The sequence below is a fragment of the Aythya ferina genome, assembly GCF_964211825.1.
Source record: "Aythya ferina genome assembly, chromosome: 8".
Lineage (NCBI taxonomy): Eukaryota > Metazoa > Chordata > Aves > Anseriformes > Anatidae > Aythya > Aythya ferina.
Genome location: NC_140304.1, coordinates 23948023 through 23961057, shown reverse-complemented (window position 1 = coordinate 23961057; position 13035 = coordinate 23948023). Strand labels below are relative to the sequence as shown.

At 40.4% G+C, this 13035-nt stretch overlaps 1 protein-coding gene across 3 annotated transcripts; it reads left to right on the top strand.

Moving 5' to 3' along the window:
- Window positions 1-13035, top strand: LOC311440740 (riboflavin-binding protein). Of its 3 annotated transcripts, none has more exons than XM_084528022.1 (6): window positions 1-51; window positions 819-1030; window positions 1856-1955; window positions 3077-3205; window positions 8554-8665; window positions 12677-13035. In XM_084528022.1, the coding sequence occupies exons 2-6, from the start codon at window positions 892-894 to the stop codon at window positions 12911-12913; spliced, it is 717 nt and encodes a 238-aa protein (XP_084384148.1). In that variant the 5' UTR covers window positions 1-51; window positions 819-891; the 3' UTR covers window positions 12914-13035. The 3 variants fall into 3 exon arrangements, with proteins under 3 accessions (XP_084384148.1, XP_084384150.1, XP_084384149.1); XM_084528024.1 differs by having other exon boundaries at window positions 10-51; window positions 837-1030; XM_084528023.1 differs by having other exon boundaries at window positions 32-51; window positions 816-1030.

Sequence of the window (13035 nt, the reverse complement as noted above, 5' to 3'; positions counted from 1 at the left end):
ACTCTGGTTCTGTTCCGGGGAGAAGTGTCACCCAGGAGGACAGCAAAAGAGGTGAGAAACTACTGAGGAACTGTACAGGCAATTTCTTTCTTCTGTATCATGGTGCTTTCTTTACATCTGAAAAGTTTAGGTACATGGAAGAGCTGTGGTTCTTATTCAGGCAAAACTTCCAAAAAGATACTAGGAATATGTAACTAAAAAAACCAGGGTTAAACTAATAACTTGTATAAAGAATTATGCATTAAGCTATGTAGCATGTTCTAGATTTATCTGTATAACTAACTCAATATGTAGTCTTTTAGAGAAATTTTAGTCTCACAGACAAAAAAGGTTTTTATCTTCCATTTTTGACTGAACTCTACATGAGAGGCAGAAAATAATTGATCAGATTCTTAAAAATAAGTTAGCATAGCCTCAATGAAGGTAAGGTGGAATTTATCCAACTCAGGTGCTGACCACCATCTTATAGCCCACTGTTAGCTCATCTGTGGCTGCATTGTTTTTATGTCCCAGTGAGCATAAGAACTCTGCAAGTTTTAGGACTAATCACTTTTTTCTTCAAATCTAGTGAAGCAGTGGAATGTCTCTCAGAAGAAAAAATCATCAGTATAAGAAAATTAAAATCATTTTCTTAAATGCTGAATTTTATTAATTTCCTGAACTAATGCTTTTTTTCATTGGCCACAAATGTCAAAAATATGTAGCAGAAGTTTTTAGATATGAGCAGAGGAAAGGGAGAATGAGTGTCCTAATATTTATATGTGCATCTCTGCTGAGCATATTTTAATTGTTTATATGTGTGGCTTTTCTTAAAGCAGACCTTTGACTTTCCCTAGAAATAAAGGACACCAGTAAAGACTTCCCTCCATACAGGAAAAGAACTGAAAAACGATGCTGAGGTTTGCTGTCACCATCTTCGCTGTCGTAACATCATCTACCTGCCAAAAGTATGGATGTCTGGAAGGGGACACCCACAAACTGAAGCCAAGTCCTGAGCCAGATATGCACGAGTGCACGCTGTATTCTGAATGTAAGAGTGGAAATGGTTTTGCTGCAGCTAGCCTGGAAGTCCTGCTTCATACACGCTAATTGTTCTGGCCATTCCTGTAGCTTCTTAAAAACATTTAAGATGCAGTATAAATTGCATTTGAAAAACCTCCCTCAATGGCATTTTGCAGCATGCGAATCAAGAGTAAGATTCTGGTTCTTAACAAAGTCAGCTGCAAAACTCCCAGTGGCTTTCTTTATCATCTTTTAAAAAACCTGATGCAGTTTACTTTTTTTATATCTCCATCTGCTTGAAGAGCTTTACAGCAAAGATGGCCCATTGTCATTAAGTGGAAAAAAAAAATAATTTAAATATTAATTTAAATGTATTTCCCTCTTGATTATACTAGTTAATTAACTACTGTCCCTATTAAATAATTAAAAACAGCAATCTTTAATTAACTGTAGCAGATTACAATTGTGTGTAGTTTTCCACACAAATTGGAAACAGTTAAACTTCCATAGTGAGCAAAGTAAGCATATTTAGTGCATTTCTTCAATTCTCTTTTTCTGTTTGGTAACTTTTAAAACGAGTACCCCTCAGCATATAACATCTGGCAGAATACTCGTAGACTTCGTGGGGCTGCCTGGGCACCCCTTTACAAAGCAGCGTTGATGCCAGTCCCTCTCACTTCTCATTTACACTGCTGCTTCCAAAACCAAAAGCGTAAGAGCCTGGCTGCATCTGGTTAGTACCAAGAGACTTTATCATGTTATGGACCAAAAAGATTCATCCTACACTTTTAGTCTTCCAAACATAGTGTTAAAGAAAATCCTTACTGTAAGATCTTTGTTTCATTCCCAACAGCTTCCTGTTGCTATGCAAACTTCACAGAGCAATTGGCTCATTCCCCAGTAATTAAAGTAAACAACAGCTACTGGAACAGATGTGGGCAGCTCAGTAAATCGTAAGTCAGCTTTGATGTTGTCTGTGTCCTGGTTCAACAGAGCTGTGCTGTGGCAGCCACACAACGCACGTTAACTCCCTGCAGACGGACTGTCCCTAGGTTGCCCTGGAGAGAATGCCACCCAGTCCCCTTCCCATCACCTCCCCGCTGTATCTGACCAACATCGAGCCCTTCTTTTTGTCCTCTCACAAAGCCCATCAATCCCTAAGTACACACGGTTTGTGCAGAGGGATTTATGCCTCTTTATCAATAAAAGGTTACGTTTTTTAAAGTTTGCTTTCAGTATAGAACCAGATCTGGCACTGCAAAGCAGACAGAAACGCAGCAGGTAGCAAGCACGCTGCACCTCTACAAAGCAACCGGCACACAGCAACGAGTGTGAACCCTCCTCAGCACAGGCCAGGTTCCTCTCCTTGCTGGGAAAGCTGATCAACTAGATGATTAACTCTTCCAAACAAAATTCACAAGAGGACAGAAATAAAAACTTCTGAATACTTAGAATAAAAATTCTTGTAGTCCTGTGGGTTTTGTAACCATGAAGAATGTCTTCATAATTAAGATTTTTAGTACCCTGTTAAATGTTAGAGCTGTGAAACATGGCAAGATACAGAAATGAAAGAATGAAAGTACAAAACAATTAAGCAAAAACAGATGTGCAAAAGTCACAGCTATTGCCTGCCACTCCCAGAAGAGCTGTGTTTTTAAGTAACTTCAGCTGGCTGTGGGAAAATCTAAAGATTAGTGAAACCATTAGACTACGACTTAGAAAAAAAATATTGTACTATAGTTTTAAAATATTTTATTATTGCCTTGAATCATCCATGCCAGGAAAACTCAAGGCCTTGAAAGTTTATGGAAAGCTTACACAAATAGGGCTGAAATATGCATGGAAACATTTGTGCAGCCTTTAGTTGGCTACGGTAATTGCACGGTCAGAGTCTGTACACAATGCCAAAAGAATGAGTTTGGAACCTAGCTACAAACAGGACAAAACGATACTTTTCTGTGTTTTTCTCCTAATCTGTAGCATTGTATCCGCATCAAAGCAGGTCTAGAAAATTGAAGTTATAGCCCTGATGCTGAGAAACGTGTTTATTTGTGGCATTTCTCACCCACCACAGCTGTGAAGATTTCACAAAGAAAATCGAGTGCTTTTACCGGTGCTCTCCACATGCTGCTCGCTGGATCCATCCCAGCTACACTGCTGCTATCCAGTCTGTTCCACTGTGTAAAAGCTTCTGCGATGACTGGTAGGTTCACCTTGTTATCAAAGTATCTTTATTTCGTTTTAATATGCCTGTGCTACTCAGGTGTCAGAAAGCACAGGTGCATGAAGCACAGACTTCCTGAGCAAGTAGCAATAACATTTTATAGTGCTGCAACACCTTTATGGCTTTTCACTTGTTTTTCCTGTTTGTGTCTTGTTTGCCATCTCTACCTTTTCCTCTGCTAAGCTACTGCCTCCAAAACAATAACGTCACAGGCTGAATGCAGGATGGAGTCATTTTTTGTCACAGTTTAGTGACTCAGACAGCACCGCCCTGCTCCCCATGAGGAAGAGTGATGCAGTGGCATCAGAAATGCGTGACATGAGAGAGCATTCCCCCCATGCACAGGCACTAACAGCAGTGAGGGCCCGTCCACCCCTTGAAATATCCACATCTGTAAGTTAGCATTTAGTCAGTTAGCATTTCTAGTCTAAACACTCGACCATGAAATGACACGTTTCTTTTTGTGTGTAAAAATGCACTACAAAATCATGAAAGCAGCCAGGTCATGTATATTTTGATTTTTTAAATATAATTTAATCATATTTAGCCTTTTCTTTTTCCTTCAATCATCCCTGTCTCCAAAGCCATTTCTAAAAGCTTGAATCTCAGAGAAACTTGCAGACAAATAATGCTAATAATAATAACAGTAATGAGAAAGCGTAACAGCATTTAATTTTGCTTCCCAAAATACAGCATCAGAGAATCACATTACTTTTTGAATGCAAGACATGTATTGGGACAATGCAGCACCCCCACCTGTCCTTAGTCTTGGAGCAGGAGCATCATATCTAGGTGGAGTAATGAGATTTTTTCAGGGGTCCATATCCAGCATGTATCTCTCTCTCCCTCCCTGAGATGTTCCATCGTAAATAATGTCATTGTGCCTCATTCAAGTCCCAGCATCACATTTGTGTTGTGCCTAGTAACTACAGTAACTTGTCTGTATGGTTAAATTGATGTGAAGCGTGGTACGAGCAGCACAGGCTGTGATCACACTGTGGGACTGTAACTGCTAGTGTCCCTTGAAGGTAGTGAACTGTGAATGTCTGAATCCCTTAGGCTGCCCTGAAAATCATGGAAAACTGTTTTCATACTTTAAAAATGTTACCAAAGAGTTCTTCTTGGAAGCACAGAACATACAGAACACATGGTAACATACAGCCACGTTCTCTTTTGTGCAGCTCTGTAGTAAAGCTTATGTAACTTCAATATTATTGATGCATGGATCCATTTACACTGTCATCTCCTCTCCAAGGGGAAAGTCATGCATGCAACGCAGTATTTTGGTACAATTTGTCTTTAAACATGTCTACATCGTCTTCTGCCAAGGAAGGAAACAAGAAGCATGGCTTGTAGTTGTAATGGAAGATAGTGAGAAGGTCTGGTCTATTTCTCAGCTTCCCTAGAATTTCCTCTAGTGATGAATTTCATTTCTGTTAGGAAATTCCATGTGCCTCAGTAACAGATGTGTCATGTGCAGTCTTCCTGCCCACATTTCTGGTAACCTTCTAAACTAAATCCGGATTATTGACCTCCTTGAAGATAAAAGACTGACACCCTGAATTTGCCTCGGTGCTCAGAATCTCAAACCTCAGTATTAAATATCACTGAAATGTGAATGCATTTGGATAACAAAGCATCAGAGGTGCCAGTGGGCTTTAAAACAGACCTAACAGGCAAAGTGATAGAACAGCAGTATCTAAACCAGATGTATCCTAAGATAATTTAAATAGGATCCACACCAGTAGCACACAAAATCATCAAATTGTTACATTCAGTGAAAATGTAATGATGAAAGAAAATAGACTTTGTAAATTTAGTTTGCATCCATTCAAAATTCTTTTCACAATGAAGTGGTTTAAGCCAGACTTAGTATAAATGAGATTTATACCCAAAATGTATATGGTGGGTGAGTATTACGTCACAAGATCCCCAGTGTTCCCTGGATATTACCAGAACATCCAGGCAAACAGCATTTTTAACTTTCATTGTTGAAAAGTGTGTGTGTGTATGTGGTTGGGAGCTGCTGCACAGGGAAAAGCAGTTAATTTGCCAGAATAGGGAGCCTCCTGGTAGAGAGTAGGCTCTGCTCAAAGCAAATCCTGAACAATGATCTATTGCCCTTGCTGGCGTCGCAGATGCCTGGCCTGAATCAAAAATGTAAAGATGCCCCATTACTGCGCATGCTGCTTCGTACGCCTGCCTAATGCCAATGTCAAACCCATTCCCTCACCCTGCTTAAGGCCTGAGGCTAGAGAAGAGCCTGGACAGAATTCCTACCCTTTCTGATGATTTAAAGTACCATTTTTTTTCATGTTCTATTCATTGGAGTCCCTTTAGCGTGCCGTAGCACTGTTAGTGATGTGACCTACTTTCTCTACATGCCGCGAGTGTGCCTGCTGCATACTGTATGTCTTTGTGGCCAGAAATGTGCAGAGGACTCTGAATGAGCAGTGACTTCATTTAAAAGAAATTCATCTGACTGGCTTGAGGCCTTCTTTTTCTTCCTATTGTCTTAGAATTCCTTGCTCCCTCTAGTCATAAAACTATTGCTTTTAAAAGAGCCTGAGGTACAAGCCATTTTCTGACCCACCTGTGAAGTGGCCCTGTGCCATTTAACAGAGAAACAGCTGATTATAAAGAAAAAGAAAAAGAAAAAAAGAAAAAAAGAAAAAAAGAAAAAAAAAACAGCTTTAATATAAAAATATCCTACCCACTGCACATAGGGTGCTGGTGTGTTTGGAAAGGATCTTTTAAGTATTTATGTCCATGTTTCTCACGGGTTGTAATTAATGTTTGAAGAAGCCACTTATGGATTTCTGGACAGCAGTAATCAGACTTTTCAGAAGTCATGATTCTTCACAAACTTAGCTTCCTAATTACTTCCATAGGGAAAGAAAAAACGATGAAAATAGAATTATCCCTTGTTACCTACTTATATAACAAACCACAGAGTCAGGCAATAATCATAATTAGGAAACATCTCATCTGACAATTCTGTAGGTAACACTGAATAAAAATTCTTTAATAATCATGTTTTATTCAGATTCCCAAGGAAGACAGAGGTATGATATGAATACCCCAGTTCAGTAAAACTCTGAAATACACACTCCTAAGTTTGAAAAGTACAACTGAATGTGACACTAATTAGAAAGAAGAAAAGAAAAAAAAAAAAGAAAGAAGAAAAAAAAAAAAAAGAAAGAAAAAAAAAAAAAAGAGTTCTGCCCTCCCCTAAACCCCAAGGGCTGCTCATTCTTTTCCCATACCCTATCCTCATCCATGTGCCAGGAGCACTTTTTGAGAGGCCGTGAAACGTTCCTGGTCAGGGAACCCATGGGGCTGAAAACTACTTAGCTAAATAAAGGAAGGAAACAAAATAAGTAAGTAAATAAATAAATAAATAAATAACAGGAAGCCCATGGGAAGGGCACAACTGCTTTCAGTGGACGTGCTAGTATTAGGCAGCTCGTAGTAGATATCGACCTACTTTGCTGAAAAGCAATGGATTTAAGTGCATGATTAAAGCGAAGGACACGCCTACATGGCTTGAAGAATCAAGGGCTAACTGTTGAAGCTGATGCTGGTATGTGGAGAGTTCAAAGATGGTGATTAAGTAAAAGTTTGCATTGCTGCTCAGAACTGTGGCGTGCATTCAAGCAGGTGAAGTGACCAGCACTAGAGAAAGAGCTGGCACTGGGGAGTTGCCTCCCTCTGTCTTTCTCAGCCAGGCTACCCAGCAACAAGCCAAAAATTCTAACAGTCCCTAATTGCTCATCCAGCCATGGCACAATCTGGTAGGATCTGCCTATTGGTGTCATATTATATTAATTTATCAAATTGCAGCCTGTATTTCCAACAGAGCCCCTAGATCTGGCAGCACATTCATGGATAAACACATTTAAGCATACGAGTCTCCTGCCCCAGAAACTTCAATGTGAAAATGAGAAGCAGGAATATTTTAATCCTAATGTATGGTTTCTGTGTGCACTGCAAATATGCTTAAAGTCATTTCAGCCACCAGTGCAATAAAAGTGCTAACAGTTAAGTTCAAATGTGCCTGTACCGGTCTACTCTCTTGTAATTAGTATTTGTACTTGAGCAACACCTGAAGTCCTGGTGCTGGCTGTGACCTAATTTTCAAGGCACTGTGCAGTGAAGGTTCTGCAGATGTACACATCCTCACCTTTCTGCAACTGTAAATGTGCTGCAATGTCTAGTTCCTGTAATTCTGTGACTATGTGACAACCTCATATGTCACTGTAAAATATAAAGCTGCTGTCCTTGTGGTATCAAAATAGTTTTAGAAACATGACCCTGAAGATTAAAAAAGACAAACGGAAAATACGTCCAAAAACATTCATTATAAATGCAATGTTGAACAACTCTTACTTTTTGAAAGATGTGCTTCATGGGTTTGGCACTCTCAATTATTGGTGTGAATAGTCTGCCTGAAGCCATTGAGACTAAATTTAAGTAGATGTTAACTGATCTGCAGGAAGGGATCCTTAGGAAAGGTAAGAGCCAAAAAGTAGAACATAAAAGAAGTGAAAGGAAGGAAGGAAACGATGTAGGATAATGGTAAATCATGAGAACTCTCATCACATAGACCAGCCAGATGCATACACTACTGGTCCAGCCTGCTTACCAGCTTTTCTTTACATTACTGCTTACGACTTAAAAATCACTTAAAATTTAAAATTTTAGACCTTATACCTTACAAGTCTCTTATTTTTCCTCCTGCACTTCAAGTTTAACTTCTTTGAAAATGTTCTTAGTTTATAAGATTTTGTTGTTTCTAGTTTTTCCCTCTGTCGATGAGCAATCCTCATAGCAATCCTATGCCCAGGGATTATCATTCATCCTTTCCCATATTAATTCATAAATAGGAACTTTCCCTACTTCCCTCTCAGGTGACAGTTCACTTTTAGGGTACCTGCACTATGCCATGATGTTGGCAATGAGCATTCATAAACTCCTTCCCACGCAGTACTTTCTCACTTGGTAACTTCAGCAAAATTACCCAGGCAGAAAAGAGTGCTGCTCCTCCGAATGTGAGCCCTTTACTTAAATCTGTAAGTATGAAACGCAGTGGGTGAAATGTTCAGTTTTCATTGGGATTTAGGTCTTCCTGTCCAGTTCAGAGTTTATGTACATGTCAGGCTAAGGTAATGTGCACATTTAATGTGCAGATCAGTTGCTAAAATGCACTGTGTGACCATATCAGACAGCTAGCATAGCCCCCAGACTTTTTGAGCTCAATCTCCATTCTACAGTACACTGAAAAACAGTCAGAAAAATAACTGTCTTCCACACTGATCTCCATGAAGGTTTGAAGCCTGCAAAGATGATTCTACATGTGTTCATAACTGGCTGACGGACTGGGAATGGAATGAAAGTGGAGAAAACCGCTGTAAGAATAAATGTATCCCATACAGTGAGGTAAGAAAACGTGGTCGATTGGGGCAGAAGAAAAATGACATTGAGTTCTATTCCTGAATATGTGGATGTAAAATGAAATATGTAAATTATTTTTACTTCAGGAGTTTCAAGCTATACCTACATCAGATTTTTCAAATATATACACTTTAAAGCATTTATATTTATGTAGATCTCTCATGAAATATACACACACTTAGTTAATCACCATACATACCACTTGTGATACTAGCATAAATGTTCAAGCAGCACTGATATGTTAACCACAGTGGGGGTTGGACCATAAAAGATAAATGAACCTTGGTCATACAATAGAAAAGACATCGAGATACATTTTATAAGATTCCTTAGATGATGCAGGGCTTTACATGCCCCTGTCTTTTTAAACTGGGATGTAAGTTCCCAAATCACTAGGAATTTTTAAGGCTTTCTTACTTTTTAGACTTCCTTGCCCTTTTCCCTATTTTACATTCTCATGTTCAAGTCCTTCTCCATACTCCAAATCCCTAAGTCCTTGCATTCTTCTAATCGTCTCCCTTTTATTCTCCATAGACCTGTCGTATCTCTGATGAGCATTCTCTTTTGTGTCTGCCAACAGCTAGACAGAGCTAACTTTGTTCTGTTTAACACTGAAAGTTAATAAGCAGCACTGACAAGCTTTCTGGGAGCTCATCCCATCTTTCTGAGAATGTTTGATAGTTAGGATAAATAATTTCATGAAGAAAAATGTGTAAAAAGAGAAATTGCAAGACTTATGGGAGCAAAATTGCCTGGAAACTGATCCACAGACGTTCATGAGTCAAAAAGGATTTTTTTCAAGTGACTCAAGTAAGTTTAGGATCAGGGCAAGATTATACAGCTTAAAACTGCTACATTTTTTGAATATTATTAACAATTGAACTTCACTGAGTATATAAAAACTGTCTAAACCGAAGAAGTGAACAGAACTTATGTGCAGTGCTTAGGGACTGCTAATATGGCTTGCAGAGATCCCACATTAGTTGTTTTGAAATCCGTTCAAGTGCATGTGCTTCCAGAAGTCAGTTCAGTAACTGATATAAGTGGGAAGTCACAGTCCAGTTAGCACAGGATTGGTGTCTGCCCTGTAGAATTGGCACTAAAAAGTAACAGTGACACTAATCAGCAGGCTCAGGAAGGTGGCCAAAAAACAAATGGGCTGCAGAAAGTTACAGCTTAATTTCCCAGATATGCTAAATCATCAGTAGTTTCAGGTGAAGTGAAGGCAATAATAATCCGTAAATAATCTCTAGTCCCTGTTCAACCTGTCCCTAGTCCAGAGATAGAAGGGTTCAACCTTAAATTCCCTGGTACTTATTTCTTAAAGAAAATATACCATCTGCTGGGAAAAACACGCAGCCAATCCAGGGGTCTTATCACTTGAAGCCAGACGCAGCTCTTCCTGAAATAAGTGGAACCACACCCCACATTGCCCATGTTTTTTACCAAACATAGGCTTGCATGGTAAGTGAGAATAAAGATGAAGCTGCTTCAGATCAACTAAAAAAACACATTTCCCGTATGAAAATGAGATGATATACAAACACTGGAGTAACGTGGTTTGCACCCAACTCATGGAAAAGAAAGTTAGTGTTATCTGGAAGGCACAAAAGGCTCTCCAATGTCAAAGTGTTGTGGACAGACTCTTGCTTTCTTTTGATGCTCTCAGCTCACACAGAGGAGCAATCAGCAGCCCTACATTTGACATATGCATGTGGTTGTAAGGACTATTTGGAACAAATGCTGAATATTAAGAATGTGCAATGGATCGTAGCCAGTTTTAGCCTGGCTAAAGTGAAGCACATTTTATCATTGCTCTCCCGACGGAGTGCTTCCCAAGTGCTGTTAATGCACAGACTAGAACACTCTTCAAGAAGCTGAAGAATCAGAAGCCTTTGCAGTAAATTAGGGACATGTTTGTTAAATGGGCTGTGAGCACTGTTTGTTTGCCGCAGCATTCTGGCTATGCTCTGATCTTTAAACAGTTAGGAGGAAGGCCAACATTAAATGACTAATTTAACAAGTAGAAGAGCATGAATACATGTTACAGAACCTGTGGGAAATAAGAATAGGATGTAGCCATGACTCTTGCGTATGGACCTAAGGAAACTCACATGACAACTTAATATTTTAAGTGTGATTAGGTGAGAGCAGGTAGAAATCCAGAAGCTGGACAGGAACTGGAAGAAAATGTCTCATGCTGCTGAAATGCACAGGAATGGCTGGAAAGAAACAGCTCAGGTCCAGCTGCCCTAAGAACATGAGAGGAGAACTAGATGCAGCAACCTTTCCATTTCTGACCCTGCATTGCTCCCAGCTGGCAGTGCACCAACCAACCTCTGCAGTCCTCCAGCAAATGGAGCATTCACAGAGTAAGCCCTTGCCAGGGCTGGGGTGAACTGAGATGTGTTACAGACTAGAGCTTTTGGGGCTTTTTGGAATGGATTCTCCATTATTTGCACAGGATAGATTTCTAAGTCAAAAGCGGTGATTATATTTCATCTCATCTGCCTTCCAGCACAGTCCAAGTCAGCATAGTTTTGCACATGGGGAGATGAGGAGACATCTCGCAAGGAGAACTTGAAGAAAATCTGTGGAGCAGAAGCTGCAGGACTACAGATGATCAGTCCCACTTCCAGACAATAGATTTAACTGTGTAATCATTAATTGTTTGCACACAGAACACCTTCCATGCAGAAGTCTCCTGACAAAGATAGGGCACCTTCTGCTAGATTTACAGTGTCAGATCTTTGTATGCACTGCTGCTGCTGATAAACCAGCACACCATCCAGAAATAACAGCACAAAGAGAAACACTGTCACAATACTGAATCAGTGTCATGTGCAAGGACTGCTTGTGCTACCACAGATGAAACATGTCTCCCTGCAGAGAGATCCTGGTGACACGGTCAAGGTGACGAAGTGAATCAGTGACACAGTCCTGCTGCCTCGTCCCCTGTTTCAGTCATTAACAGTCTCTCTCCTTAACTTCCAAGGCTTCTACTCCTGCCATCTACATCCTTCCACCCCCAACTTCATTCTTAGCTTTGCTTGGGAAGTATCTAAAGCTTCTATTAGAAACATAAGGATTGAACTTCAACAACACATGATAGAAAAGCAGGGAAGATAAAGTGCTCGGCCTGCTCTCTGCCTGGACATGGTAACTCCTAAACTAATATTCTTTAGGCGGGCTCAAGCTGGGAGGACAGAAGGTTGTCACAATGGGAGCCTGGCAAACAAGAAATATCTTTGTTGTATGGCTGCATGGGTCCTGTGATGCAGAGGCCTTACAAAATGATATAGCATCAAGAACAGGACAAAATCACTTGCAGAGAGTGCAAGAAGCTGCAGTTTGCAATTTCTTGAGCCAGAAAGCCCTTTGCACCACTGGATAAAGCACTTCAGAGGCAGACTGGGGGCCCACAGTTGTACGTCTTCTTTTCATCAAGCAGTTTCTGAGTTATGTCCCTTCTCTTTGTGAGGTTCTGCCTGGTCACGATGTACACTGCAGCAGGCACAGTGTGATCCCACAGAGCTGTGACTCCACTGGGATGTCTCAAGCCTGTAAATAAAGAGATTCCAGTTTTCAAAACACTCAGTCTGGCACTTTCAGCACTACTCAGAGCCTGAGACATGTCAGAGTGCCCTGACATGCTGCAAGTCATCCAGCCTCTTGTACACAGCTTTAGTCTGTCAGCCCCAGAAATCTAGCTGGGCCAGCAGCCCCACGATGGAAACAAAGGGCTGGCTGTTCATCACATTGCACTTTGTGTAATCACTCGCTCTCACAACAGGCAAATCTCTTTTGCCAGTGGTGGGACTGGATAATATTTTAAAGTGATGAAGTATGGCACAGAGCATGACAGTGGATGGCTCCAGACTGCTTTTTTATAATGTTGTACCACATTTTTAAAAGTGATGTTTACCAAATTGATACTAATTGACTTAACTCAATTATTTGTAAAATAAATTGATGCATTTCTTATTTGACATACAGATGTACGCAAATGGAACCGACATGTGTCAGAATATGTGGGGGGAATCATTCAAGGTGAGCGAATCCTCCTGCCTCTGCTTGCAAATGAACAAGAAGGACATGATGGCAGTCAAGCATCTCCTGTCTGAAAGCTCAGAGGAAAGCTCCAGTATCAGCAGCAGTGAGGAGCAGGCCTGTCAAAAGAAACTCCTGAAGTTTGAGAAAATGCAGGGAGAGGAAGGGGAAGAGGCAAGATGAATGCTGGTGGATGCATGTCAGGAGGAGAGAAATCATCGTGGAGGCTGGGCTCAGGGCATCGTGCCAGCCTGCCTTATCCCTCACTTCCGAGAACATAATAAATCAATGGTTGGTTATATTCA

Coding starts and splice junctions, on each gene's coding strand:
- LOC311440740 (XM_084528022.1), top strand. CDS start 892: ATGCTGAGGTTTGCTGTCACCATCTTCGCTGTCGTAACATCATCTACC. Junction 1,031..1,855: donor GTGCACGCTGTATTCTGAAT/GTAAGAGTGGAA, acceptor CATTCCCAACAG/CTTCCTGTTGCTATGCAAAC. Junction 1,956..3,076: donor TGTGGGCAGCTCAGTAAATC/GTAAGTCAGCTT, acceptor CACCCACCACAG/CTGTGAAGATTTCACAAAGA.